We start from the raw sequence: 13,258 nt of genomic DNA, 5'->3' as shown, positions 1-13,258 counted from the left end.
TTTTTTTTTTTTTTGCATGTTAATGTTTTTTTTTCTGTTTTTGAAAATGCATTTATCTACAACATATTTCAGTCAACAACTCAACATAATGATTACCGAACCTTTGGTTCCCCACACAAATATGATTTTCTGTGTTTTTTTTTTATGAAACTAATGATGTAAATGTGTTAGAAATGTCTAAAATATGATGTACACAAAAAATAAGGAAAAAAGAAACACTGTTTGGGGGTCAAAACCTAAGTTTCGACCAAACCGGGAAAAATTCCCTGGTTTCCTCAAAATTTCTCAGGTTTCGACCGAAATTTCGGTCTCCCCAAGGGTCGAAACCTAGTTGAAACTCGATATCTTGAACCTTGGAGACTACAAGTCACGACTCTGTAAACTTGCAGTCTTGGTTCTTCTTCTTCTATACAACTTCTGGTTTATCATATTAGATATTGTCACATGGTATAAGACCAGTGATAAACCAGTGGTTGATCTCTTTCAAATTCTGGTTTGAGTGGTGTATCAAGGTTTTCTCCCAACTACTTGCTTTAGCAGTTCATGCTTCCTAATTACTGCTTTCTGCCCTAAGTCTCTGATGCAATAAAGAGAAAGTCGGACCTACTTTGATCTTCCTGCTGCGTTTTATGAAGATTGATTGAATTATAATGACCTGTCTCAATGGTTTTCTGACTTGCGGCGTGAACTCTGGAGATTTTTCTCTCCAGCTGTCTGATGTATTGGAAATTCTGAACCTTTTATGAGTGATTGAAGCCATATGGAGGAGGACTACTCGACAGCAATTTCAGGCCATTCTGTTTGTCTGATCTTTTGTTTTCCAAAATCTCCAACCAGGCTGCGATACTCTGTTTCTGGGTTTAAAATTAGAGTTCTTATTTCTAAATATCTTCTGATCCACTCTCCTGATCAGACTTATATTTTAAGGAAATTTTGTTTGTACCTGGAGGGAGACTCGACTAAAGATCCTGCCCTTGTTTGGTGGCTTGATTTCTGGATATTGGTTTTCAACCCTGAAACTTTGATTGTCTCTCCTGTCTGTCCACTTGTTCCAGCTATATTTTTGGGCATTTGTTCCTCCTAATGGGTGCTTCCTTCGACCCTTAAACTAGGCCCTGCTGCCTTGCTGCTTTGCTGCTACAGTGCTACTTGCTGTTCATCTATTACAACTACAGTACTCCCTGGTATTATTATTTTTTTTTTTCAAGAAATATTAGCTTACCATCTGCTGTTCTGATTGCTGAACCTAAAGCCCCCAGTGACCATGTTCAGGTACAGATTATGGCTATTAAACTCTCTGGACTTTCTAACTATCTATTGTGTGCATAGGCTGTACATGCCTACGTTCATGCTAAAGGGAAGCTGCAATACATCGCTGATGATCTCCCCACTATTGATCCTGTTGCAAATTGGGTATAAGGGTAGAATTGTCTGATAGGGGGTATTTCTGTCTTGTACTTATTCTGGAATGGAGGTGCATGTCTATATTCATGCTAAACGGAAGCTGCAATACATCACTGATGATCCTCCCACTATTGATCCTATTGTAAATTGGGTACAAGTGTAGTATTCTCTAATAGGGTTATTTCTGTCTTGTACTCAATTCTGGAATGTTCCACTCCATATTATGAATAAAGGAGGCAGGTCCCATATGACAAGTCATTATTCCATTCAATGTGGTATTAGAGCCTTAGATCCAAACCCTAAGGGCGCCCATCCCTCTCTTGCCCGATTTTTGTGTTAGCACCGCCCACCTGCGCCTCTCTCTCTCTCTCTCTCTCTCTCTCTCTCTCTCTCTCTCTCTTGCCTCTTCTTCTATCACCTCCCTCTCTTGGTGGTAGGCCTCTAGTCACTCCCATCTATTTTCTCGGCCTCTCAGATATCTCTTTTCTAACGATCGAAGAGACCCACTCACCTCCTTTATTGATTTTCAGGGTTTTCTTACACTGGTCGACTATTTTTATTAAGGTTGTTCTTCCATGTATGATGCATCGATCGGCTTGAAGATGACTCCATTTGGTGTTACTTCTCCTTTTTGTGGTATAGCCACATTATCTTCTCAGAATTGAGCTATACCCAAAATCGATTTTTTCAGGGTTTTACCCCTTTATCGATTGTTGGGGTTTTAGGTTTCTTCCCTGCGTTTTTGGTGCCTCTGCTACCTGCAGTGAGTACATCCTTGTGTTCCAGCCATTCTTCATCCCTACATCTCCTTTGAGTGGTAACCATATTAGATATTTCAACTGCAACCACAGGTGGTGGTGATGGAAACCCTACTCACACTTTCTCAGTCTCAATGTGAGCTAATTGATGGCACCAACTATCTGATGTGGTCACGTTTGTGCAGCATATCTGTTAAATCCTGTGGTGTCGATGGGTATCTCATAGGGATTGCTATGAAGCCCATTGGTATAGGATCGAATGTTGACAAGTGGGAGAATGAGAATTCCCTAGTTATGGCTTTTCTTATCAATTCAATCCAGCCACAGATTGCTCGTGGCTGTCTCCTTCTTGATTCCACTGCCAAGGTATGAAAAGCTGCCCATGATACTTATTCCCAGGTTGGGAATGATGCAAATGTCTTCAAGCTTCACAAGAAGGTACATGAACTCAAACAAGGAGAACTAACTCTGTCACAATACTACTCTGACCTAAGGTATATGTGGCAAGAGTTGGACTTCTATGAGGATTTTTAGCTTGCAACACCTGGTGATGTCAAATTTTGGAAGAGGGAAGACAAGATTCGAGTTTATTACTTCCTGACAGAACTCAATGTCGCATACAATCAAATCCACTCCCATGTCCTGAGTCGTGATCCTTTTCCCACTTTAGAGCATTCTTATGCTCTGGTTCAGCTTGAAGATAGTTGTTGGATCACTATGCTTCCCAGTCAAGCGCTGCTACAGAGAGATCAGTTCGTCTCCGGTACTCATGTTCCTAGTGACACACCACGGTTGGAAAGTCATGGGTGCTCTGCTGATGCTTCTGATAAGGATCATGGTAAGGGAAATGGCAACTCAAACACCAATAGTGATAACCACATTGACGCATCTGACTCAGCATTGCCTGCTTCCCTCTCTGAAGAACTACTCACATTCCAGCATCTTTTGACCAGAATGGAGCCTCTTCAACCTACAATCTGCTACTACTACTTCCACTGTGGCCTCTGAACCTTCCATTTCAGGTATTCCTTTTTGTGGTCAAAATGCCTTTGACTCCTCCAAGTGGATCATTGACTACGGGGCATCAGATCATATGATAGGTTCTCTTCCACTTTTCTCCCAGTATACTCCTTGCTCTGGCAGAGGCAGGGCTCATTTAGCAAATGGAATCCATTCCTTTATCTCTGGAAAGAGTTACTTTTGTTACTTTGCTACTTTATCACTCATAAGTTCTTTTCCATTAGTAGCATTACCTCCAATCTCAATTGCAAAGTCATGTTTTTTCTCCTGATCATTGTATTTTTGAGGATCTAGTGACAAGGGCAACGATTGGCTCTGGTAGAGTACATGGTGTCTGTACCTGTTGGATGAAGGATCTTCCTCAGTCTCTTGTCAGGCTCTTCAGACTTCCTTCTTGTTTCCTTTTGAGCTATTACAATGGCACCGGCATTTGGGACATCCTCCCTTAGGAACTTTGGCTAGGATTTTTCCATGTTTTAAACATTGTAATTCAAAAGATTTCTTTTGTGAGGCATATGTTTGTATTTCGGCAAAGCAAACTTGGATAAACTATTATGTTTTTGGTAATAGAAATACCACTTTATTTTCTTTAGTGCATTGTGATATCTGGTGTCCTTCCCCTACTTTGTCTATCAATGGCTTTCAATGGTTTGTAACTTTTATTGATTTTCATTCACGGACTATATGGGTCTATATGATACGATACAAAGGAGAGGTCTTTCAATGTTTTCAAAACTTTCATTGCATGGTCCAAACTCAGTAGGGGGCCGCCATTAAAGTTCTCCGAAGTGACAATGGCCATGAATATTTTTTAGGATCCTTCCAAACATATCTTGCTTCTTATGGGATGGTACATCAAACCAGTTATGTTGCCACCCCTACTCAAAATGGTGTTGCAAAACAAAAAAATCGGCACTTGTGTGAAATAGCAAGATCCCTTATGTTCGAGATTCATGTTCACCCTCAATATTGGAGTGATGCGATCCTATCAGCTACTTTTTTTACCAACTATATGCCCTCTCAGGTGCTTAGATTCCGTTGTTCGTTGAATCTCCTTCAGGCTTCTATGACCTTTCCTGTTCCTCCAACGGTCTTCGAGTGAGCATGTTATGCTCCAGATCATCATCCTCATGGGAAGTTTGAACTCCATGGTCTCTAGTGTATTTTTCTGGGCTATTTTGCTTCTTAGAAGGGCTTCCATTGTTAGATCCTCCTTCCCAGCATTGGTTTGTTACTATAGATGTTGTGTTTAATGAGTCTGGCTTATACTACCCTGCGCCACCTCTTCGGAGGGAGCCTTCTTCCACACTTGAAGCATTAGAAGATGTGTCACCTCCTTCTGGTCTACTTGTTGCTACTCCCCAATTGTTGCTGAAGTTCTTATTTTGCTAGAAACTCTTCAAATTCTCCTTTTTGGGGGGAGACTATCCCAGATACACGGTTTTATGTTCGTCGGCAAGGCAAGACTACCACTACCACTACCACCACTCTACCATGTCAATTGTCGGCCTTTTGACACAAGTCTGCCTCTTCTGGAAATTGGTAACCTTCTTCCCTCCTCTGGTGTTGATTCTCTTGATGGCAATACTTCTAATTCTGATCTACCCCTTGTTCGCAAGGATATTCGATCTGCATTTTGCATCCCATTGCTAAGTTTGTGTCTTATGACTCACTTTCTATCCTATTTTATTTTTGTGTCTTCTCAATCATCTTTCTCTATTCCCCAGACCTGGCAGGAAGCCATTGTAGAGTTACAATGGAAGACATCTATGGTTGAGGAGATGCAAGCTTTGAAAAAGAATGAAACTTGAGAGCTGGTTCATCTTCCCCTACAAAAGAAAACAGTCGGATGCAAGTGGGTCTTCACCGTTAAGCAGAGGGTTGATGGTATAGTGGATTGATATAAAGCCATCCTGGTTGCCGAGGGCTTTACCCAGACCTTCGCATCGGTAGCCAAAATGAACACTATTCACATCATCATGTCCTGTGCAGTCAACCCAAATTGGGATCTTCAGCAACTTGATGTAAAGAATGCATATTTGCACTAGGAACTGGAGGAGAAAGTTTACATGGATATTTCCCCTAGCTTTGGTGCTCTAAAACTGAGGGGAAAGTATGTAAACAAAAGCATGCTTTTTATGGGTTAAAGCATCACCTCATGCATGGTTCAGATTACTACACATCCAGCGCCTACCCTACCACACCAATTGTCTCCTCTCGAATCTAATCTTGCTCCCATGGACCCAGGTAGTTCTCTTTCCCCTTATGTTGAAGTTTCAGTTGGTAGTATTGATCCTTCTCTTGAGTTGCCTATTTTTTTGTGTAAAGGCACTAGGTCTTGTACTTTACTTCCTATTGCTAAGGTTGTTTCTTATAACTCACTTTCTCCATCCTACTACAGTTTTGTGTCATCTCTATCCTCTATGTCTATTTCCCATACCTGGCAAGAAGCGAGTGAAGACTCACAATAGCAGGCAGTTATGGTTGAGGAGATACAAAGTCTAAAGAAGAATGACACATGGGATCTAGTGTGTCTTCCCTCACAGAAGAAGACAATTGGTTATGAGTGGGTATTCATAGTGAAACAGAAGGCTGAAGGGACAGTGGATCGTTACAAGGCCAGACTTGCCACCAAGGGGTTCACTCAGGCTTATGGGATTGACTACCAGGAGACGTTTGCTCCAGTTGCTAAGTTAAACACAATCCATGTTATTTTATCTTGTGCTGCCAACTTAGGTTGAGATATTCATCAGTTGGATGTGAAGAATGCTTTCCTTTATGGGGAACTTAAGGAGGAAGTGTATATGGACATTCCTCCTGGGTTTAGTTGCTCTAAAACCTAAGGAAAGGTGAGCAAGCTGAAGCGTGCCTTATATGGATTGAAACAATCCCCTCGTGCTTGGTTTAAGCGTTTTCACAAGGCTATGATTGCCACAGGCTATTATCAAAATAATGCCAATCACATTCTGTTCATCAAGAGATCTGGTGGGAAGATTGCTATCTTAATCGTCTAGATAGATGATATTATTGTTATTGGTGATGATCTGGTAGAGATTTCTCATCTCAAGAGATACTTGGGTGAGGAATTTGATATCAAAGATCTACGACAGTTTCATTACTTCCTTGGGATTGAAGTTGCCAAGTCTTTTGTGGAATCTACTTGTCTCATCGAAAGTATGTGCTTAACCTTTCTGAGAGAGCTATGCTGGGGTGCTAGCTGGCAAATACTCTTATTAAAGCTAATGGTCACCTGATTAGCAAGGAATGTGATTCTGTGAACAAGGGGAGATATCAGAGATTAGTTGAGCGCTTGATATATCTTTCTCCTACTCGCCCTGATATAGCATTTGTCGTCAGCTTGATTAGTCAGTACATGCATGATCCCGTCAACTCATATGGAAGTTGTGTTGTGCATTCTCCGTTACTTCAAATCTGCCCCAGGATGTGCCATCATTTTTTTCTCCTTATGATCACCTTTTGAGACCTTCACGGATTATGATTGGGCAAGTTGTCCTGACGACCGCAGGTCTACTACTGGTTATTGTACTTGTTGGAAACCTTGTTACATGGTGAAGCAAAAAGCAAGTTGTGGTCGCCCGGTCAAGTGCTGAAACAGAGTTCTGTGCTATAGCTCATGGCATTTGTGAGCTCTTATGGCTTCATGGTCTTCTTACAGATTTGGCTGTCCCCACTACCCTTCCTATGAAGCTCTTTTGTGACAGCAAATCTACCATCAGTACACAACCTTATCCAGTATGATCGAACCAAGCATGTGGAGATCGATCAGCACTTCATCAAAGAGAATATGGATCTAGGTCTTACCGTTGTACTTTTTGTTCCCAGTAGTGAACCACTAGCTGATGTTTTTACTAAAGATCTTATTAGTAAGATGTTTCATCCTACTATCTGCAAATTGGGCATATGTGATATATGTGCACCAGCTTGAGGGGGATTGTTGTAATAATGGATTTTAGGGATGTTGTTAGAATCCAAACAAGTCCTTAGGTCCTTGTAATATTCTAGAACTTTCTCTTCATTATTATAAATAAAGAGTGTTACTGTCATGTTAGACACAAGTCATTATCCCATCCAACAATAAAGGCAATGTTGTGCCAATGGCTGCATGGGCCTTTAATGGGATTGAAAGAGTATTAGCTGATAAAATCAAGTCCATGAGAGCTCATAAATAGATCGTATCTGCAACTGTCCTACAGAAAATGACACTTGAATCTAAAGCCAAACCAAATTAGATACCTTGATAAAAATGCAATCAAGAGAAATGGGGGAAATACTTAAAGATTGTCAAATCTCAAAAAGAGGCATGTGACCCAATCGAGAGGGCAGAAAAGGGAGGGGAAAGAAAGGATCTGATCTCAAAGACTGTGGGATGGGACTTTACGAAAGACTTAAAAGTACAAGCGACCTCCAAGACATATGTAGGAACTCAGAGGCTTGAACATTTGAAGCTCAAGATGGCTTCTCTCCATCAACTACAGCCTGTTTGTGGAGGGAATCATTCAGTGGCCTCATCATTTTTTTATTGAATTAGTAATACCCCCAATTCCCACCCAAAAAGCTCATTGATATAGATGAGTCACTTGGGCTTATTTTATTGCAAATAAGCCTTGGGTTATGTTATATATGTGTTGGACCTTTGATCCTATGGGTTTTCTTTGAAATGAGCCACTTTAATAGGCCTAAAATATGGGTAGAATGTAGAAAAACGGGATTTAATTCATTAGTTTAGTTAGTTGCTATTTAATTCAATAAAGGCCCATTAGGCCATTGGTCGGTTGTAAAGTCCTATATGGACTATTAGTTAGTTAGTTCTACTCTATGTTGGAGTCATAAAGTTTAGTCCTAATCCTATTTTGAATTCCTAGTTGTAGTAGGAGTGTCTAGTCCTACTGTGAAACTAGCTCCTAGTTGTAATAGGAGTGTCTAATCCTATTGGGAAACTAGCTCCTAGTAGTAGTTTGATTGTTATTCTACCCTCTATAAATAGAGGAGCCTATGTACTTATAATTTCAGATTTGAATGAAAGAAAGTTTGCAACTAAATGCTTAGAGCAGCCGAGATAGTTGTTGGTGAGAAGCCCAGACTGAGATAGCCACTTCCTTTATTCTCTTTCACCCTTCTCAACCCCCCTCTATTTTATTCTTCTTTTTTTATTTTATTTGTTGTAACATTCAAGAGGTATAATTCAAATTCTGATAAAAGTCTACAGAAATCAGAACCGATCAGCAATCCTAGTGGGAATAGAGAGAGATCGATCTCCTCTCTTTCTCTCTTCTGTACTCTGTTCAGCCAGTTCTTCAATCAGGGTATTCCAGGCCTCATAAGGGTCCCACGATCCTTACCTAGTTACTGTTGGAAGCATTCAGCTGCTGTTCTTGAAGGTTCTCAGTTTTCTCTCTCCTAGGTCAAAAAATCAAGAAAGTTTGTAACTTCACAACCAGCCATCAGAATCCTCTCAACTTTGGGGGTTTTTTTACCCTCCCTAGGGACTATCTACGCCCAAGAGTGCAGCTCAATTGGACTCCTACAGACCTAGACGCACCTCTCTCTACCCAGCTCTATAGCAGGTCTTTCTCTCTCCTATCAGGTTGGGTTTTGGGTTGGTTTTGCTCCTATATGGGTATTGTATCCTTGGGGGTTTATTTGATGGTCTTATTTCTTTGTTTCCTAGTCCTATTTGTCTTATTTGGGGTTGTAAATTGTGGAGTTAGTCACTTGTAATCTACTCCTGCATTAAGTGGTATTAGAGCTACTGTTGAAGAAAGCTCCAAACAATCTATTGGAGCCTAACCGAAGATGGTTCCATCAATTCGTTACTTCGCTGGACAAAGAGATACATTCTACATCCTTGATTGGTTAGATTCTTTGGAGGAATTTTTTAACTACTATAACTTGACAGAGACACAAAAGCTTCAAGTTGTTTGCTTCTAGTTGATTGGTCGTGCTAGAGATTGATGGAAAGTCCATGAAAAATGACTCCAAGTTCGTGGACATGAGCCTGGGACTTGGGAAGAGATGAAGTATGAGTTAGTGACACAATACCTCCCTGTATATTTCCAAAGAAGGCTCTTCCCTCCATATGATTCATGTCAGAATACATCTACTGCTGGCCAATCTAATGATCAGTCGCGTTATTTTCATGGGGAATTCCTTGAATGGATGCGTGAATTGGACTTGTACTTTGATGACTATAACTTAACAGAGACACAAAAACGCCAATATGCGTGTTCCCAGATGAGTGATTGTGTTCGAATGCAATGGAGAGTCCGTGAAAGGCAACTTCAAGCTCAAGAATGTAAACCTAAAACGTGGGACGAGATGCAGTATGAGTTGGCAGGCATGTACTTATCTGAGCAAGAATGAAGCAGGTATTTCCACCAAATATCTAAAAGCCACCCACAATTGACAAGCGCATAAAGGAATCATCAACGTATATTGCAAAGGAGCAACAAGAAAAGTCACCATTGACCAGTGAACCAGAGTCAAAAGTTGAGGTTAGTGCTGAAAATTTTCCATCCATTCCTATTGTCAAGGCAGAACTAGTCATTAATGTTCCCATCAACGAGACTCATGTAGAAGAATTCGAAAGCAACAAGGTTGCCACAATGGACAATGAGGTTGAGACTGAGGAACTTGACACTACAACAACCGTGATGATTGTGAACAGCCAAGAGGAAGATCCTAAGGAGTTCAAGAATGAGGTTGTGTTTGAACAATCAATGGAACCGGTTGGGAACCACCAGGTAGATGAACCAAAAGAGCTTTATGTTGCATTGAAGTTAGAAGAGATCAAAGGTGCATATGTAGATGACCCTATGGATACATCCGAAGATGTTGAAGTTGTGCATGTGGAGTTCATCATCCCTTTAAAGTATCTTGAAGATCGAGCTCCTCACATTCTAGACTACATCTTTATTATCAAAGAGCTACCTGAATTTTTCTACGGTTAGAAGAGGGACATGCACCATGATATAATCACCCTTACACTCTACAAAATTCGAGGAGGAATTTTTTCTAAGAGAGGGCGAGTTGATGTAGATAAGTCACTTGGGCTTATTTTATTGCAAATAAGCCTTGGGTTGTGTTATATATGTGTTGGGCCTTTGATCCTATGGGTTTTCTTTGAAATTGGCCACTTTAATGAGCCTAAAATATGGGTAGAATGTACAAAAACGGGATTTAATTCATTAGTTTAATTAGTTGCTATTTAATTCAATAAAGGCCCATTAGGCCATTGGTCGGTTGTAAAGTCTTATATGAACTATTAGTTAGTCCTACTCCATGTTGGAGTCATAAAGTCAAGTCTTAATCCTATTTTGAATTCCTAGTTGTAGTAGGAGTGTCTAGTCCTATTGGGAAACTAGCTCCTAGTATTAGTTTGATTGCTATTCTGCCCTCTATAAATAGAGGAGCCTATGTGCTTATAATTTCAGATTTGAATGAAAGAAAGTTTGCATTTATAAAAGAAAGTTTGCAACTAAATGCTTAGAGCAGCTGAGATAGCTGTGGGTGAGAAGCTCAGGCTGAGATAGCCACTTCCTTTATTCTCTTTCACCCTTCTCAACCCCCCATCTATTTTATTCTTCTTTCTTTTATTTTATTTTTTGTAACATTCAAGAGGTATAATTCAAATTTTGATAAAAGTCTGCAAAAATCAGAACTGATCAGAATCCTAGTGGGAATAGAGGGAGATCGATCTCCTCTCTCTCTCTTCTATACTCTATTTAGCCAGTTCTTCAATCAGGGTATTCCAGGCCTCATAAGGGTCCCACGATCCTTCCCTAGTCACTGTTGGAAGCATTCAACTGTTGTTCTTGAAGGTTCTCAGTTTTCTCTCTCCTAGGTCAAAAAATCAATAAAGTTTGTAATTTCACAACCAGCCATCAAAATTCTCCCAACTTTGGAGGTTTTTTTACCCTCCCTAGGGACTATCTACGCCCAAGAGTACAGCTCAATTGGACTCCTACAAACCTGGCCGCACCTCTCTGCCTAGCTCTATAGCAGGTCTTTCTCTCTCCTATCGGGTGGGTTTTGGGCTGGTTTTGCTCTTATATGGGTATTGTATCCTTGGGGGTTTATTTGATGGTCTTATTTCTTTGTTTCCTAGTCCTATTGATCTTGTTTGGGGTTGTTAACTGCGGAGTTAGTTACTTGTAATCTACTCCTGCATTACCCATACCTTGCACTAGACAATTGACTAATAGAAACTCTGGTCTCTGGCATTGATTCAGCAGATGTCCTTTCTTAGTGACAAAGTCTTCTCTTATAAAACATGATGCTTTTAATCAGAAAAAACACAATTTTAACAGGTTATTCGGAAGATATTATGATCTTGTTTTTGCTTCCTTGTTCCCCTTTCTAAACATTGTTCTTGCTCATCTTTCTATGGGTTTTGATTAACTTCTTAGACTAACCTAATGCATCATGTGATCTAATCCGGGAGGTTTTGAATCATCTCCTGTGAAGGGTGATGTCCAAAGTGTAAGTTGCATTATCTTATTATTATCAGTTGGCCCAGGTGCAAATGCAACAAATTTCTGTCACCAAGGATCCTGGTATCAGGTTGAGTCAAGTGCAAGGGTAATCCTTTTCGATATTGCAGCATTTGAGGCTGAGACTGGGCTTCTGAAAAGGCCAGCTTCACTGGTCCCGCATTCAGTCGACACCCAAAGATACCCTAGTAGAGAGCATGGTCATCTAATGAGTTGGCCCGAAAATTTCTACAAGCCAAAACACCTACAGCACTCTGATGGAGCTGATCAGGAGCAACATAATCTGTCTGCAAGAGCAATGCAGCTTAGCATTTATGGGAGCATGGTATGTTTACTTGTCAATGAACCTTTAGTTTGCATTCATTTGTTGTCTACTGAACTTGCTGTTTGGTTGTTTGAATGTTATAGCTGGGGGAGACACGAAGGCGGACTAGAAGCTTCCCAAAGACCTCTCAAATGAAGCCATCACATAGCATTTCATATCCAAGAGTCCCTTCGACTGGAGTACTCAGTCGCCGACTAGTTTCTGCTAGATCAGAAGGAGCTACTACTGTCAGCAAGAGCTTGAAAGCAAAAGAGTTTAGAGTGCCAAACCCTAGTACCCAAATTCCAAGTAGAAGAACTAGAAAAGGTCATTCAGTTGATGATTCTAGTGATGAATCAGGTGGTGATGATGACATTATTGTGAGAATTGATTCCCCAAGTGGATTGTCTTTTCATTAGGCGTTGTAAACTAGCTGTTCTGTAATGTTCTCTTTTTCTCCCTTGTGAATAAAGCAATAATGGTTAAGTAAAAGAACTCATTGTTTCCAATTGAAAACATTTGAATAGATATCCACAGTATGAGATATTGGCGGGGATTATTCCAAATCATAATCACATGCATTAGGGTATTCCCAAGAAGGAAAAAAATGTTTTAGATTCACTCCTCAAGTCCCCAAGCTACCTATTTATAAAAGCAAAAACACGTATCTACTAAAGAACTAACAAATTAACATGCCAAGTGGTGGGATCTTATTGGGTGATTTTACTTGGGTTACTTGATACGAGTTCTGACTCAAATTTAGTAAATACAATTTTAATGAGTGCATTTTTGTTTAAGTAAATTAATTACTTACACCCTAGGTTGGGCACAACTGAAAACCCTTTTACGTGATAGAAATAATTACATTTTAGTCTCTCTATATTTCCCTCCATTGCGTACTATAGAGTAGATTTTGGAAAGCCTTTACTTTCAATTTCAGAAACGGACTTCTCCCCATTTTGTCTTATGTGCCTTGATACTTTAAGAAATAGGCATTTGGCCACATATTAGACCTTCCATCTTTTTCTCCCCACCCCGGCTTCTTGATGTCTCATCCTTTTCATGGTTGTTTCTTCCCCTCCCCTATTTTTGATATATCCTTTGATATCGTCTTTTCCTCATGGCCTTTTGATTTATCACCCTTTTGTTTGGGGACCCCTAGGCTTGCTGTTTTGGCTTTGGTGTTGTATAATGCTCTTTTCTATGTTTTCCTTTTTCGGGCATAGAGGTTTCTTTATAAACAAAGAAAAGAAACAGGAAGC

General features: G+C 40.2%; 1 protein-coding gene across 10 annotated transcripts in view; it reads left to right on the top strand.

Annotated features, from left to right (window-relative positions):
- LOC122062099 (sodium/hydrogen exchanger 8-like) overlaps positions 1–12,512 on the top strand; it is a 109,894-nt gene extending 97,382 nt beyond the window's left edge. For 9 of the 10 annotated variants that reach the window (XM_042625747.1, XM_042625744.1, XM_042625750.1 and 6 more), the window contains 2 exons: positions 11,710–12,017; positions 12,101–12,512. In XM_042625747.1, the coding sequence (XP_042481681.1) occupies positions 11,710–12,017; positions 12,101–12,415 (623 nt within the window). In that variant the 3' untranslated portion in view covers positions 12,416–12,512. The remainder of the gene's footprint in view (positions 1–11,709; positions 12,018–12,100) is intronic. The other variant, XM_042625745.1, reaches the window with a different exon arrangement.
- The last annotated feature ends 746 nt before the right edge of the window (positions 12,513–13,258 follow it).

This window comes from Macadamia integrifolia, chromosome 14 (assembly GCF_013358625.1).
Source record: "Macadamia integrifolia cultivar HAES 741 chromosome 14, SCU_Mint_v3, whole genome shotgun sequence".
Lineage (NCBI taxonomy): Eukaryota > Viridiplantae > Streptophyta > Magnoliopsida > Proteales > Proteaceae > Macadamia > Macadamia integrifolia.
This window is presented reverse-complemented; position numbering and strand designations above follow the sequence as displayed.